The following is a 17,232-nucleotide window of genomic DNA, read 5'->3' on the forward strand; positions in this document are numbered from 1 at the left end:
CGAAGACTAACCCTTTTCCGGATCCTTCGGCGTAGTGCGATCGTTGCCGATTTCCTTTGTCGGTATGTCCGGAACCAGACCTCTCCGACTCGGCGCGCTTCTTCCAGCACTTGCTCTCCCTGTGACCTTTCTTGCCACAGTACCAGCATTTCGTGGTGGATTTCCCTTTCTGGTTCTCGTCGCCTCGACTCCCCCTATTTCCGGAGGGTCCGGAATTGCTGTCGGCATCACTTTGATGCGTTCTTCCTTGATCCCGTTGGCCGCCTCCATTGCGTACCAACTCGCCTCGTCCGCCACGACCATGAGGCCTTTCTCCCTCCGTGTACAACATCTTGTTGTCGGTGTGCGTGCTCGTCGACACACCCGCGTCGTTCTCCTCTACCAGGAGCATTGACTGTAAGTCGAAAAAGGACGGCGTATTCTCCCGGGTACACACTGCAGTTCGGAACGCCTCGAACTTTGACGCCAAACCCCCGAGACAGACCTGGACCATCTCGCTTTCCTCGATGTTCACATCGATGGAAGCTAAGGAGTCGCATATGTCCTTAATCCTCGAGGTATAGTTAGCCACTGACAAATCGCGTTGTCGTAGGTTGCTCAACTCCTGTCGAAGCTGAAGCTTCCTAGCTGTGGTGCTCGCGGCAAAAATCTTCTTTAGATTTTCCCATGCACCCTTCGGCGTTTTTGCATCCCGAACGTAGATTAGCAACTGTTCACCCACACAAGACACGAAGTAGTATAGCACTCTGCTCGCCGATTGTTCCCACGCCGGGAAGTCTTTGTGTGTCGAATCGGGTGTTGTGTCATTTCCTCCATCGACATAGTAACCATGTCCGAGCAAGTACTAGTGCATCTTGTAGGACCAAGATGTGTAGTTGGTTCTGTCGAGCTTCTCCGTTGGAAGCGAGCTAGCCATTCCTCTGTCCATCGTTTTCCTTGTTCTTCTTTGTTGGTTTTTCCTTCAAGCAAAGTCAGCTGCAGAGGTTCTCAACCCTCGCGCTCTGATACCATGAAAAGAATGATGTGCGGAAGCAATATAGGAAAACCGAACAACAGAAAACGTAGGTTTAATGGAAAGCTTAGGTCTTCACAATACGCACAGGAGAGAGAGAGAGAGAGAGAGAGTAACACAAGAACTTAGATTCGAAAAATAATACTCAATCTGTACATAGGATGTGCTCAGTGAGCACTTTTATACAAGCCCTGACAGTGGGCTGACACAAGTACTGACAGTACTTGACTGCTCATAAATGAGCCTCGACACTTACTCCCAAAACTATTCCTTACGAGGAATATCTTTCTAACGGCCTTCTGGTCTACGCACCGATACGGCCTTTCTACGCACCGGTCTGCGTACCGGTTTTATGCACCCAGTCTACGCACTGGTTACGCATCGTATTACACACAAATGTTGAGCTTGTCTCTCAACAATGTGCATCACCTCCCACACTGTGGCGTCAATCTTATCCGGTCTCTTGTCTCTGAACTGAACTGGCAACCAAAGATCTTTCACCACCAGCATATCCCTCATCTTCGACTTCCACACTGAGTAGTTCGAGCCGATGAGCTTGAACATGCCGCCAAACAATTCTTCCATTTTCAGTGTTGTTCGCTCTAATACCAGATTGTGAGGAATAGTGCGGAATACTACTCGGCCACAACCGAGTCTTGAATCACTTCGATAAGAGTGCAACACAGGAATGGGAATAGATGTACACACAAAAAAGAGTACACAGGATGTTTACGTGGAAAACCCTAAATGGGAAAAACCACGGGAGCCCACAGACTCCGAACTATCACTATGAAGAGAAGGGGTACAATTAGAGACTCATAGGCAACAACCTCGAGCTCGGTTTCTTCACCAAGCGGCAGTTACAACAAAGCATCACTCTGTATCTCTCTCCCTCTCTCTCTATCGCTCTCTATACAACAGTTACAACAACAATAACGACTACACATATAAAGTGATTGCCCTAAGTCATATTTATATTTATATGAACTTAGGGCTATTTACAAATATAGCCTCAATGGGCTTTCTCAGAAACATATTTACACATATGTCTTCTACATCCGGTTCTCACCAGGTCTTCTATGTTCTCAAGATCCCATCCGGAGGGACCGAAATCCCAACATGTACTAGGCTAGATTCGTGGGCCTCCAACGGTCTATCGGTTCCAATCCGATCTAGCTCCTGGTTCCGGATACCATCCGAACACCAATCTAGTTCTTCGTTCCGGACTCCGATCCAGCTCTGGCTTGTTCAACTGATCTGGATCTGGTTGAGCTTGTCTACTCAACAAATAGCAATCGAGATGTTCGGGAAGGTTTACATCGACTGATCAATCGTAGTAGTCTATAGATAGGGAGTTGTGGAGGTAGGACTTGGAGTTGAAGGACTCATCGGTGGTAAGGCCGAGGGGGGTGGGAGTTATGAGGAGAAGAAGACTAGGAGGAAGTGGTAGTGGTAGTGATGTTTTCTGGGTTGCTTCATACCTCTAAAACTTTTTTGTCCCAAACCGGTTCACAAACCGGTTTAGGGATTGGTTTGGTTTGGTTCAGTTTAGGTTTGAGAACCCCAAAACGATTTAGGCTTAACTAGTTTGGCTTGGATAAGGCCAAACGAGTTCAGCAAAAACCAAATCATTGCCGATTCCTAATTGCAGCCAAACCGGCCAATCCGAAGGATGAACCAACAGACAAATGGATAACGGACATGATGTATTTCCTGAGCACCAACCTACCACCATAAGGGATGACAAGGGATGAACGGAAACGGTCGACGGTACGCAGTCGGAATTTGTAATTGGCTGGAATCGGAAATGTTAAAGGCCGACCACTAGGAGCTGAAGAAGAGTCGATCCGGCAAGTGCCGAAAAATGAGGAAGAAGGGTAATCAACCTCGAGATTCAGACTAACATATCTGGTTCAGTAGGCCAGTTTTGGAATTTGTCTAATAGGTATAATAGTGGTGTAAATAGTCTTGTGGAAAAAAAAAAATTGGCTCGTGGATATAGAATCTTTTCCCATCCCACAAAATGATGAGGATTAGATGAAGAGGGAACTGGTTGTGTGTTGGTGGTAGCATGGTAGTGTGTTAATATTGAGTTTTCCTGTTACTTCAAGGGCTCCATCTACATCCACGATCATAGTGATCCATCTATTTGAATGCTGGTGCAATACTCGGGATGATGAGGATTATGGTGACCATAGATTGACATATTTGCATTCGTGGGGTTTCCCATTCGAATGCAAACGAATACAAATACGAATATGAATGCATGGTCAAGTATTCATTTAACCAAGAAGAAAAAAGAGTACAAGAACTCCCTCTTTTTTTAGTTTCCTAGGATACAAAAAAAGGGACTTGACAATAAAAAGGGACATTAAAAGAGGGACTTGACACTAATAAAATTTTATAATAAATGTAAAAGTATTCAAAAAAATTTAATAAATAAATAAAATAAAATAAAGGGTCATTAATTCCTCACTTTTTATTCTCTCAAAATTTATAGATATTTTTATCTTGACATTAAAAATTGGACTTCACACTAATCATATTTCTATAATAAATATAAAAAAAATCATTTTTTTTAATTAATTAGTTAAAATAAAGGTTTATAAACTTCCCCTTTTTTTATTTGACACTATAAAGGAGAGTTAATACTAATCATATTTTTATAATCTATTAATGAATAATTGTTCTTTTTTTAGTGAATTAAATTTAGTATATATTTATTTTGCAAAACGAATGGTTTTATAATATTCTTGGGGCCATTTCGTATTCTCAAATATTGCGAATATCACGCATGGAGAATATGTTGAATATCACGCATGTATCAATCTATGATAGTGACATTAAAGGCAATAACATGAGTGCACAAAACCTCGTCTTCCACTATATGTGTTCCCAAATTTCAAAATTTTGGGTATTCCTATATTTTCCTCCAAATAATAAATGATATGTATCTTTAAGATTTACCCATTAAATATTAGTTAAAATTATAGCTAATTAGTTATAGCCTTTTTAGATACATGTTAGATATAATAATGTTTCTATTCCTATGCTTTCACCTATAACGATACCTACTTATACATGCATACCAACATACAAATAAGTATTCTTACACAAATGAGTGCACATATACACTAAGTTATAAAATGTATAAAAAATATTAGACTCACTTAGTACACTTATGAATCTAAATATCCCTATAGACATATATAGTTACATACACATGATCACACCATCATCAAGGTGGTTGTCAAGGACACTTGAGTGGAAATAACTTCCAACTGGGATATTGAAAGACATTACAACAACCTTCATTGAGTGGAGGCTAAGCATGAGGAGATGTAGGAATATCTACAACAATGGAATATGTAATGCCTTCCCAACTCAACCATATTCAAAGAAATATCTAGTTGATGGATATTTTCATGAATGATAGCATTAGTTAGACAAGATTGAACATTTTTCAACATCGCCTGGCCTACTTCTACTTAACCATGGAGCTTGAGAGCAAGTGCATGACAATACTTTATAGTACTAGGAAAACCAATATCATCAATCAATGATAGTATGACACAATTGACCGTGACGGGGCATATTGAGAAATCAAGCTTAACCCCACCTTGTCTGTCAAAGTTCACTTGTGCAATAAATGCATGAGAGATACATTTGTATTCATTGAAGTGGATACTTTATATGTCCCACTAATTATGTGTTAATTGCATGAAGATACCCTTGTATCCAATGAAGTTGACAGTTTAGATGTCCCATTAGCTCTATCATCATTTAGGTTGATTCAAACTCCTATACAATGATATATAGAATGCTTAAAACTTTGAATTAACCTAAAATGTTGGGAGAGGCAAAACTAATTAGTTTCTAAGGCTTGGAAAGATTTACACTAAATCAAACTCTTTTGATAAGAATTGGAATCTTGTTTCTTGAAAATAGAGGCAAATGCCAAGATCTAGAGCAATATTACATAAGCCAATCATGAGTTGGCAATGGACGTGACCAATGAGGGCTAATATCTAGTGTCCATGTGTGACCAAACCAACAATAGTTGAGTCAATCTCCCATTGGGTATTGTTGCTCTCCTCAAGTGGATACTAACAATACCTCCATTGCTACCCCAATTTTACCACTCAAATTAAGCCCCCCCCAACCCAACCAATGACCTAATTACCCTCCTTAGATTAGCCAGACCATCGTCGAGCTCTCCATTGCTTGATTCTCTTGGGCCTCCTAGTCATCACTCAAGTAATGTGCTTCCTAAATAAGTCATATTTGTGTTGAAGTGGTTGTGTGTGAGATGTGTATCAACAATCAGAACCATAGCATTGACTAGTTAGAATACGCTTATTGAAACCCATTGCATCAACTCCATAACCTTATTCTTTTGATCTTATATATACATTTTCCCCCTCATTCTTCTAATGTTGTGTCAACACTTTTAACCCTATCCATGAATATAATTTCCTCTTGAATACACACATCATTGGGCTCAAAACCATTTTCCATAAACCACCTAAGTTACTCATTGACTTTGTATTATGGAGGCAAATATATTTTATAAGGCCCATCTATCATATTGCACAATCATTCTTATTGAATACACTTGATATCCCTCTCGACTAGCCCTCAACCACATTTGACAACCCAAAAAAGATAACACAACTTCAAACCTATTATTCTTAAACTCTTTTACCTAAATAACAAGAGCTCTATTAACCACTCCATGTTTAAGGACCTCAAACTCCAATATGACAATATTCGATGACATTTAGCTAAAGATAAATGTTCAAATACAAATCGAGCAAATAGTATTTTTATTAGCTCATTATAGATTTTTGCCACATCAAGGTGAAATATCAATAAATACGTAGCTAATTGTTCCCAAATCCAACATACGCTTTGCAATTTTAGATGTTATCCCATTACAACCCAATCTCCTTACTCTTAACATTCAATATTTGCTCATATGTTCCATTCCTTTCTTAATTTCCCTTGTTAACTATGATAAGTTGTGTATTTCATGTTCATCATCTCCCTTCTCATGCTCTCTCTATGTACATATGATGATTCTCAATGTCAAAGAATTCTACTAATGAACATTCAATTGAGCATGAACATCGCAACTCTATGTCTAGATTTTGGACCACTTTGACAATATGTGAAAAGCAAACTTAAAAGCACCAAAAGGCAAAGCATTGCATAAAGGTGCAATACTCATGTATGGCCCAAAACTCCTCTGTCACACTTTTTCAACACAAAACATGCATACTCTCGCATTTAAGAGAATGTGACATGAGTTGTACGGAAGAAATGGTGCAAATGACCAAAGGCATGGGCTCTAACATGTCTTGGTGTTTGGGAGACAGGTTGTGCTATATGTTAAGTATGCATTACCATACGCTAATGACATATAGCACCAATATTTTTATTTCTAGAAGATCTTGAGGCCTTCTGCTACTAGTTATATGTTCAGAGTTCAAATCCCGGCATGCCATGCATGCAATCATGTTTGGTCCTTCCAAAGTCAAATTGTAAGCACAAATTTATACGGAAGTTAAGTTAGTTTAGTTTACACAGTTGAAGAAAGCCCTCAGTTGCAGCAAATGGTAATCGAGACCCTCTATCAAGGTATATATATATATACACACACATTGACATCTAGACAATATGACTGAAACAGAAAATACCAATTTAAGGAAATCCTCCAAAAACATTTTAGGGTGAAGATCCTCTGCATATCAATCTTCATATGTGAGTTTAAATTTTTAATCAGTTCAAATACATCGTTAAGCAACAGTCTTTTCAGCAGTGAATCTATACACTAACCAGATGAGGAACCCACAAAAAGTTTGGCAAAATTTCATACATTGCATTTACCTGTTACGAAAGCATATCATGTTTACAAAATTCACTCTTTCTTTCAAGGTTCATCCACAGTTTATCAGTATGCAGACAGTTGAGAGAGATAAGGGTTAGAGGGATAGTGATCAGTATATGCACATGATGTTTTTCTTTTTGAGGAAAGTAGGATTCACATGAGAGATGTGTATGTATATATATATATATGTATATATAAGCTGAAAGACTTAATTTTTTGTGAATGCAATCGAAGTAGTCAATATATCTGATCACCGTGATTTCCCTTCGCTGCTTCTGCTCCGAAAGGTTGAAAGGGAGAAGAAAGACCTAGGGGCTAAATATAGGAAAACAAAAATAAGCACCGAATCTAATTTTGAATCTCAAACCAGCATTAAATCAATTTTGGAATCTTAAACAAGCACTAAATCAATTTTGGAATCTCAAATGAGCACTAGATCAATCTTAGAATTTCAAAAAAGAATTGATCTAATCTTGGAATCTCCAACAGGCACTAAATCAATTGTGGTAGTATCTCAAAACAAGCATTGAAACACTTTTGGAATCTCAACCAAACATTGAAGGAATTTGGGAATCTCCAACAAGCATTGAATCAATTTGAATCACAAAATCATCCAACTGGAAATGCAGAATCAAGAAGATTATCAGAAAAGTTTGTGTACCTTTCAGGCGTGTACTGCCAGATACATGATCATCTCTTAATTTGAAGTTGGAAGGGGGTATTGGAATAGAGCTCCGAAGTAGTGATTGTACTGTAGCAACAAAGACTGAGTTTAGGTTCTTGCAAGAGTTTTTGAGCCTGAGTTCTTGCAACAAGGTTCATTGACCAGACAACATATGCCTTTGTTTGCATGTCTGTTAAGATTTATAATGCTGAATGCAAAAGAAAATGAAATAGAAAAACACTGATTATCCTACATTAGAATTCTGAAACCTGTTAAAAATTGATCTTATACCAGAATTGCCAGGAATACAAAAGAAAATAAAATTGAAAAACACTAACGGATAGGCCAAATTTGTGAAACTAAATACCAATTCTTTCACCTGATACTTGCTCTTCACTGCTGCTATGATCACTGAGCTCCTTCAATCTCCTATCCTGCATTTTGGATTTTAGGATATCATTTGCAGAGTGATTCCATGCCTTTCGGTCTTCAAAGTCATCATCACCTTCTGAAGTTGTCGATGCAGAAAGACAATCTGCAAGAATAATTTCAGGCGATGCACGACCTTTTCGAGCAAACTTCAAAAGCCGTTTCAGCCCCTTCGCTGGTTCTTTAGGTGGAACGACAACCACAACTGGTTTCTGCAAAGAGCTACCCCACTTCTTGTGTGTGCGAACACTATCAGTCTCACAAGCATATTGCAATTGCAATGAGTTCCAGGAAACCGGACTTGCAACAGGGGATTCTACCATTATAGTGCCAGATGCTGGGCATTTTACGGAAGAAGCATCCATTAGAGATGTTTGCTTTGATAACATCTGTTCATCATAAATAAGATTAGCATGAAAAGATGTTGAACCCGTGGCAGATATCTCCCTTTGTAATAATTGAGGTTTACTATCAGAAAGGTGCTTCGGTAAAACATTATTATTGGCTTCTCCTTCATGGAGACTTAAATCCATGTCAGATTTCGATATAGGAATAGTACTGCAGTCTGCTTCAGTTAGAGTCATTTCACCACAAGCCTCTTGAGTAATTACATCATTTTGTATATAAGATGCTTCAGGGTTTGATGCACAATTTGATTTTAATCGTTCATGTGTTCTGACCCCTATAGGGAAAGATATTTTGTGGCCTGCCCTTTCATTCTCTAGAAAGGCTTCATCTTTTACAGGAGATATATCTACCAATTTCTCGTGTTCATACAGCATGGGTACAGAACACGAGCCATCATGTGAGTGATGCACTACGTCTGTGTCTGCATTTAACACTGTACCAGAATCAACTGCTATTTCCCTTTCTCCAGTTTCATCAACTAGACACATTGCAAGATTCTGAGGTGTGACTCCATTTGCTACATCATCACTGTCATCTTTGTCACTGATCATTCTTTTACTTATTGGTACATCTTCATTAGAATCCTTCATAGGTGTTGAAGGACCATCTTCATCAGAGCTTTTAGCTGTTGCTTCAATCATAGAAACGGCCTTCAGCTTCATTACACCAGCTCCAGCTCCAGGACCTATGCCAGATCCCTTCCGCAGAAATGGCTTCACTTCTTGGATGGGAGCAACAGCATTTCTTCTGACCTTGCTAGGAAGAGATGTCTCAGGTTTAACCTCTTCCTGCTCATTTAGTGATAATGACAACTCTTCATTATCTGCTGGTAGAATCTTCAGCCCACTGGTCACAGAGCTACGTCTCATATGTGCCATCGATCTATTCCTTCTTGCATTCCGATTCTTACAACTATTTGGGATGGGGATGCTATCACTAGATTCTAGAGGAGAAGATTTGTTTGTATCCCTAGAGACGTTATCATTCTTTGGATGCATATGATCTAATCCAGATGACTTCCTAGAAGCTCGCTTAGTATTCTCCTTTTTCAAGTCTGACAAACAAGGAACCGAACAAGAAAGAGGGTTATTGCCAATACTAGAACCAGATGGTCGATAAGCTGAGGTTCTATCAATCACACCCCTGGGTGCAGGTCTGGGTGACACTGACTGTGTCTGTGTATAACTATGCGGGGTTATAACCGGTTTCTGAGAAGTTAATGTGGTTTTCTTCACTTTGTAAAGTTTTGGAACCAGAGACTGTTGTTCATTAGCTGCTGGTGGAGTCAAGGGAGGGGAAGGAGGGCTGTTATCCAGTACACAATCTCTCACTTGAAGAGCTAATCCTGATTGTTTGCTATGCTCCTTACTTACATCTTCCTGTCAGCAGTGCACAAAACTCATGGCAGTTAGGGGGGGAAAACACCATTCAATCAACATAGTTGTGAAGTTATACCTCGGGATTAGGGATACTGCATAAGTTTTCCCGGAGAGCAAGTAGTTTGGCTGCACGGACTCGAGGGTTTTTACCTTCCTTTGATAGCTTCAATGTCCTAGCATTCATCTCTGATTTCCTTGAATCCAGAATCTCCTCCATTAATCTGAGCTTTGCTTCTCTTTCATCCCTTTTCGACTGATGTTCCTCCATCATCTTAGCATCTCTTAAATTCTGATAGTACTCATAAAATCTCCCTTCATATCTATCACAAAGTACCTCATTTGGAATCGGATGGTCAATCATGCTAGCGAGAGCCTCCATGTTAAAGTCAGACAACGGCATGATCTCTGAACTCCTCATAGATTCTCCTTTAACATTGGCACAGGCCTTGCTGTCTGTATTACCCTCTTCTTTGAGACAATTATGTGGGCCCTCTTGATCTGTAGACAGACTTCTTCCTGCTATAACGTTAAAGGTAGGAGGAGCTGATTTTCGTGATTCCAGAGAAATATTGCTCATAGTGCTGGACAGATCATGATTAACATGTCCAGAATCCGAAAACTTGCTCCACATTTCAGAACCAGCTCCAGCACCAGCAGAATCTATGTCCACATGCACAAACTCTTGTGACCTCAGAAAATTTTTTGTATGTGACCTCTTTTTAGAAATATTTTCCATCAGGTCATGTGGTACTGCAAACTCCTGAGAGTCGAAACCTGGAGCAAAATTATGGATTGAGGATTCCTGAAAAACGTAAGGAACTATATTTGTTGACTTAAATTCATTGTCTAACAATACATTTGCCCGTTTATATTTACCCTTCAAGGATACATTCTGGTCACTGGTGATCGATTGAGCAATAACGTTTTCCAAAGCACTTCTCTTCTCATGACAGTTGTGTTCATCATTCAGCATAACAAAGTTGTTGGATGAATCCCTGCAGGTTTCTTGCCGCAGAGATTGCTGTCGTGTCAATGACTCAGATGGATCCTTACGTTTTCCTTCAAAAAGGTTGATAGCAGCCTGAACACTTAACCTTCTTGCAGGTAAAAGAGAAGCTCTGGTAGGTTCAGATTCCTCAGCATGATAATTCGTCTCACGTTCATCACCATCACTACTACTAAACTCCGTGCTGTTATTAGTCTCCTCAGCTCCTTCATGTGGAGAGAAATAATTAATACTACGCATTACTACCGAGCTGGACCGTCGGTTCCCGAATCTCCCAACCTGAATTTTCTTCAGAGGAGACATAGATCTCCTCCTCAGAGATGCTCTTTGAGGAAGACCTTTGCTCATGCTTCCCAACTTTACTGAACTGGTAGCAGAAAGATCATGTGATGATGGTTGTGAGATTGATCGTCTACTTGCCTCCTCTCCCTCATTTGCATTCCATAACTGATTAGACTGAAATGATGTTGTGAGCTTCACCGCCTCCATTGTCTTCACATCAACACCTTGCGTCTTTCTTAAGAGCTCCAAGAACCATATACATGCTGCACTGCAATGCTCAACATGACAGAAATACAACAGACCATTTTCTCTATCTCTAATTGTCCCTGTACAGAGTATCACTTTATACAATACAAAACAATGCATAAGTTACAGAGTTACATGGCCATACCACAGCAGGATTCTCAATGGGCCATCAAACAAATAGGAAACAAGGAAATGCTGTATAGAGCATGATCATTTTCTAAAGTCAGTGCTGCCTTAATTACACTCCATTCTATTGCAATTAATCTCATTTTGTTTTCAATGCTCACAACCACTAACCAAGGTCCAATTTTTGTGACTGTCTGTCTGCATAATTCATTTGACACATTTAAGGGGCCATGTCACCAAATCAAATGTGTAGAAAGTTAATTTGCAATAATTACCTTAATAGCTACCACCAATAGTTTGACCTTGAGAATTAAATCATTTTCTTGAATCGTGTAAAGATCATTGAAATTGCTTTTTAAACTATTGGAGCAAAAACCTATATGTTGTTTTCTTATAAATTTTCCAAAATTAATGAATTGACAGATGCAATGCCTGGCATCCCATAATTGATTTTTATTCTTTAGAATCTGAAATTACAATGCTCAGAGATTCACTAAACGCCATTCAGGCACAAACTTTGCTGCTGAAAAACATGTTACTCAAAAATTACCTTAATCTCAAGACAATCACATGCTAGTCTTATCGCAATAATAAATGTCCCATAACACCAGGTCATATATGCATATAGTTGTCTCCTTTCTTAGCATTGTCTTTTAAATGGCAATGCTATTGTTTTTTCTCCTTGTGCTGAGCAAAAAACTTCGATGTTGGAAAGCTTTCTAAGAGCAAATTGATACTCGCCTCTTGTGGTGTGGAAAAATGCAATGAAAGACAAAAGATATATTAACGTCTTTAAGAGGCCAACATGCAGTGGTTGTGTATACAAAGAGAACCCACATTATGGAGTGCATGTTGTGCATAAGGATGTTGATACACATTATATGTGAATACAAATCAAAATAGGGATCTTCAAGGGCTATATATTGCAATTTGCCACTTTCCACTTGCCTACTTGAGGTTCGCACCTCTCAGAGAATCACCATATCTATGAGTATATGATGATATCATTAACATTTGCTAGTATGGGGGATATAGTACGATTAGGGGACTTTGATGCACAAACTAAGGATGAAACAAACAACTATGTTTGACACAAGCAAGGCCATGTGTTGAGAAGTTATGGCAGAAGAAGTTTGTCATCAACAAAGAACAATCAACTTTCTATAGCCCCATCAATCATGTTCATGTTATAAGTCAGTCAAGGGTTACACAAGGGGGATACCAAACAGGACATTGCAAAGGGTTTACAATAGATCAGGCAATAGCAATCTGTTGAACACATAGACCCCATCCTTGTGGATCATGAGCTCACCACCCTTGTCATCAATAGATAAAGACCATTAGATCCTGCCATTACAGGTGTTTCCGTTGCTTCAGATATCTATCTATTATGGATCGACATATGCTAGAGATCTATCAAGACAAACATTACAATCTAGGGCCAAGAAGAGACATAGTTGAAGGGTCAGTGGGAAATATGACTGGATGATTTGGCTATATGAACTGAGACCTCCAGATTGCTGTGGCCAAGCAAGATGAAAGTTATACTTCCCTGATCATCAGTCAGAATTTTCTTGGAGGTGTATCTTGAGCGATTTCTCGGATCACTAGAGAAGAGACTATGTGGATTTTCAAACACTCTGTGCTAGAACATTGTGGATTATGTCAACAACCGGATTAAGGTCATGACCATGACCACAGAGCTTTAGAAAACATAGAGCTTTTATTTTTATTTATGGGTGACATGAATTACCCATATTTGTAAGCATGATTTGCCTCATAGACCTATTTTGGTATCTAGTAAACGTTAATATATCTTTCTTTCTACACTGCAGGTGCTTCCCTCACATCAGAGATCTTTCCATCTTGGCTTGGCCTATGTTGGGGATTTATCTAAGACAATAGTTTCAATATATCTAATTTAGGATCCAGTTCTTAGACATATACATTCTTTAGTACCATATGATTAGTTGTATTTCTTTATTTGGTTTCTTGTTTTCAAAGACGAGAACAAATTGTAAGATGTTGGTCTAATGGGCCATCTTGGCCTCTTAAAAGACGTTCACATAGCTTTGTCTCTCTGCACAGAGGTCCCCCTGCATGTGGGATAAGTCTCTTTTCCCATTCTGACACTCTTCCGCATGTCAGGCAGAGCGCGAAGATAGAAATGGTGTCGCTAATAGAGATTATAAAGATGATGATTCTTTTCTCCTTCATTTTGACCCACTTCTAATTAGCATATCGTCCTAGGTTTTGTTGCAATGCCCACTGTGTGCTAAAAGCATAACAACAGCAAGTCAAAAATATACTTTATATTTCAAGTATTGATGCTTATTGAGAGCATAGACAAATGGTAACTGCCAAAATTTAAGGAAATTTTGATAACTGACTCATGGTCATCAAAGCATAACAGGATTTCTTAAAAACAAATGACCTTGCATGCCCAGCATGATTTTCTTGACTTGAGCTTAGTAGGGCAGGAACACCATAAGTACACTTTATTCCTCATTCTTTCCAAGGACTTGCACGCAGAAAACATGTCTACATAAATGTTACTTGCAAACTAAGAACAACAAAAACATGTAAATATAGTAATGCATAACTTTTACGTCAAGCATTCAAATATCACGTGTACATTACCTATGTATGTACATCCAACACGTATAAATCCACATATACAATATAAATGCATATGTAGACGCCCCGATATAAATCTTATAATAGACATTGATCACAAATTCAGCAGAATAAATGTAAGCATTTACCAAAGACGATCAGCTCCAAAAAACTCTGCAAAAGACATCAGATCTTCCACTATAAGAGGTTCGAATCCAGCTTTCACAGCTCGAGAAATAGCCATGTTCTGTTCTTGTTGCAATGCATGTATACGTATGTCCATTGCTCTTAATAGCTGCCTCCTACAAGGAGGAGATCAATATGGATGAGAAATATTTACTAGTAGTGAATGCCAATAAAGGATCCGAGAAAAGCACACTTACTTTGATTGCTCCACATCATTTCTTATTGGATTGTATTGATTCCGTTCAAATGGATCCACAACCATAACATCTGGAAATTACCAAAAACTAGGTCTAACCACTCGTGAAATATAGTAAAAAAAAACATTATGAAATGCTGAGTTTTGATTCTTCAAATCATGAGGTAGACAAAGACATGCAATTACGAACTCCTTACTGCAACATAGAAGCTAAAGATAGATGAATGAGGAAATGCAAGTTATGTGAGAAGATTATAATTAGATTGAGTGTAAAGTGGGTTTGGGAGAAGTTTATTACTAAATTTAGCATGAGATGGGTATGTGAAGCATACCATCATTAGCGGTAAGATCAGCACCTACCAATGGATCCTCACTCTGTAAAACAATAGATTTAAAATGAGACTTAGCTAGCAAAATTAACGACATACGTATACATAATGCTACTAAGCTGGATGCGCAATGATCTCAAACAAGGGCATAGCCATCATATAGATGGTTGTGGACACTCGAAATTCATTGGCATAGCTGGAATTCTTGGACTTAAACTACTGGGAAATTTATGATTGGGAAACCTAAATCTCCTTGTCAATAGTGAAATTTGTGGATGTAGGAAAGAACAACTATTGTGACAGATGTTATAAGCTATTGGCTTGAATGTTATTTATTCCAACTATGTTGACCATTGGGAACATAATACTAATTCATAGGGGCAGTTGGGCAAACTTATGAGAAATTATTGTCATAGGTGAAATTATTGGATTTATGAGAAACAAACTTTTGCAAGACCATTTGCTGTTATTTTAATAAGCTATTCTAGCTTGGATGTTCCTTGTTCCAATTGTGTTGGAATTGGGGACCTAAACAATTATGAATAGGAACAGTTAGAATCTTTTGTATTTTATTTTCACGAATGAAATTTGATTGATTTGTGAAAGGTTAAAAACCTGTAACAAGCTACTGGCTTGGATATTCCTCACTTGCTCCAACTGAACCAGTTCATCCTTGATGATCTTCATGCGTTCCAAGACTTCAGGAGAGCTCACGAACAAAACAAATCTAAATACAAAATTCCAAGCACTTTTTTGGGGTGAACAACTTTTTACACATACATACACACACTACAAACCATTGAGATAATACATTAAAACCCTTGAAAAGAAACCATGGAAAATGTATTCAATACTTAACCTATGTACAGTCATTTTGGTGAACCAAGGTCGTTGGGGTTCTTTACGAACTAACGGTCCATGGAGTCGAATGGCTGCCGTGTGTGAATTTCCGGCATATCGCTCGCGGACAGCTCTCACATGTGCCAGAAATGTGCTGAGGTGTCCTGAGGCTACCTTCTCTGTCACACCTCTCGAAGAGATGAAGAGATCACATGTGTTGCTACTACTACTACTACTGACATTACTGAAAAAGGAAACGAAATTGGGTTGAAAGGAAAACCGAAGTCTAAAGATCCACCTCAACAAATGAGGAAGACGAAACAACAACACGCAAAAGGTTAAAGATCTATCATCAACAAATGAAGAAGGAAACAGGAGAAGAAGAGGAAGAAAACAGAGAAGACATTACCTGGAGTTGGAAGAAGAGGAGATGTGGAACTCTATGTAATCGAGGGTTGAGCTCTGGTCCATGGATTCTTCTGCAGGGAGGGGAGGGGAGGAGACGAGGAAAAAACCTTAGGAACTATTAGCTCAGAGAAGACGAGGGAGACCCATGAAGGAGGAGAGAGAGAGAGAGAGAGAGAATTCATTCAGACATAGCTGACACCATGGAGTGAGGAGTTGAAGAGAGAGAGAGAGAGAGAGAGAGAGAGAGAGAGAGAGTGTGTGTGTGTGTGTGTGTGTGTGTGTGTGTGTGTGTGTTCTCCATAGGAACCACCTCTTAGTAAGGGGCTCCCTTGCAATGGATGGGGTTCACATGCCAATCGCTTTTCACGTCCCGCAATGACCCGCACTGGGACAAAAAAAAAATTGTTTGCCAGGTCTCGACTTGGGACAGGCAAGGCAGGAGGCTACCACGCCTCTGAAATCCACCTGCAACCTCGGTAGCCTTCACTTCACAGATGTCAGATGAAGAAGATTGCACACCTCGATTGCAAGGTTGGACCTTCGTATGCTCGATGGATGTTTCCTCCTCCCTGCCTAGATGGGATCAACTCACGAATGTACAAAAGATGTGTCTGTGATGTCATCATGGCGACAAAGCATCCATACCATACTCTGTTTTATTGTCTTGGCGATAGAGAGGTAAGATCCATCAAAACTCGAGGACCTGATGCACATCGCGTACCGATCCAAAGCTTGGAATGCTTGTAGAAATGTGCGAGAGACAAATAAGAACAGAGAAGGGACTTGTAGTGGATTGAGTTCCATAAGCAAAAGGTTGAAGAGATTTGGAATGTGGCAATGCCCACTTGGGCTACTTGCTAATGATATATTGATCACGACAAACATCAAAACGGGCTTTTATAAATGCACCCATAGTGGGGTGGAATAAGGACGCCAAGAACAACAAATTAGAATACTCGAACACATGCAAGGCATTAGGATGCCAACATACATTTGACACACCCAACAAGATATTCTCACATTCATGGCTATTTTATGTGAAAAGCAACATCACCCTCCTCACGCCTAGAGTAGTATCAACTATTGCATCCACCAACCTTGCACAACTCCTAGTTAGACATATAAATCTTTGATCAATAATGGAGCTTGATGAGGACTATCTAGAGTAGTATCCACTGTTGCATCCACCAACCTTGTACAACTTCTAGTTAGACA

General features: G+C 39.3%; 1 protein-coding gene across 3 annotated transcripts; it reads right to left on the reverse strand.

Annotated features, from left to right (window-relative positions):
* Nucleotides 1–6,756: 6,756 nt before the first annotated feature.
* Nucleotides 6,757–16,131, reverse strand: LOC147857550 (uncharacterized). 3 transcript variants are annotated; one of them, XM_087326719.1, is made up of 11 exons: nt 16,019–16,131; nt 15,629–15,853; nt 15,385–15,496; nt 14,773–14,815; nt 14,442–14,511; nt 14,208–14,360; nt 10,659–11,338; nt 9,859–10,556; nt 7,946–9,782; nt 7,564–7,653; nt 6,757–7,217 (listed from the first exon to the last, which is right to left on the reverse strand). In XM_087326719.1, the coding sequence occupies exons 1-11, from the start codon at nt 16,078–16,080 to the stop codon at nt 7,153–7,155; spliced, it is 4,035 nt and encodes a 1,344-aa protein (XP_087182845.1). In that variant the 5' UTR covers nt 16,081–16,131; the 3' UTR covers nt 6,757–7,152. The 3 variants fall into 3 exon arrangements, with proteins under 3 accessions (XP_087182845.1, XP_087182843.1, XP_087182846.1); XM_087326717.1 differs by having other exon boundaries at nt 7,934–9,782; XM_087326720.1 differs by lacking the exon at nt 6,757–7,217 and having other exon boundaries at nt 7,651–7,774.
* Between the last annotated feature and the right edge of the window lie 1,101 nt (nt 16,132–17,232).

The sequence above is a fragment of the Azolla caroliniana genome, unplaced genomic scaffold (genome assembly GCF_043228905.1).
Source record: "Azolla caroliniana isolate FFs.n. ecotype wild unplaced genomic scaffold, voAzoCaro1.0.p SCAF_11, whole genome shotgun sequence".
In the NCBI taxonomy this organism is placed as follows: Eukaryota; Viridiplantae; Streptophyta; class Polypodiopsida; order Salviniales; family Salviniaceae; genus Azolla; species Azolla caroliniana.

Coding starts and splice junctions, on each gene's coding strand:
- LOC147857550 (XM_087326717.1), bottom strand. CDS start 16,080: ATGGACCAGAGCTCAACCCTCGATTACATAGAGTTCCACATCTCCTCT. Junction 11,339..14,207: donor TTTGGAGCTGATCGTCTTTG/GTAAATGCTTAC, acceptor TGAGCATTGCAG/TGCAGCATGTATATGGTTCT. Junction 7,654..7,933: donor AGTATCAGGTGAAAGAATTG/GTATTTAGTTTC, acceptor TTGTTGCTACAG/TACAATCACTACTTCGGAGC.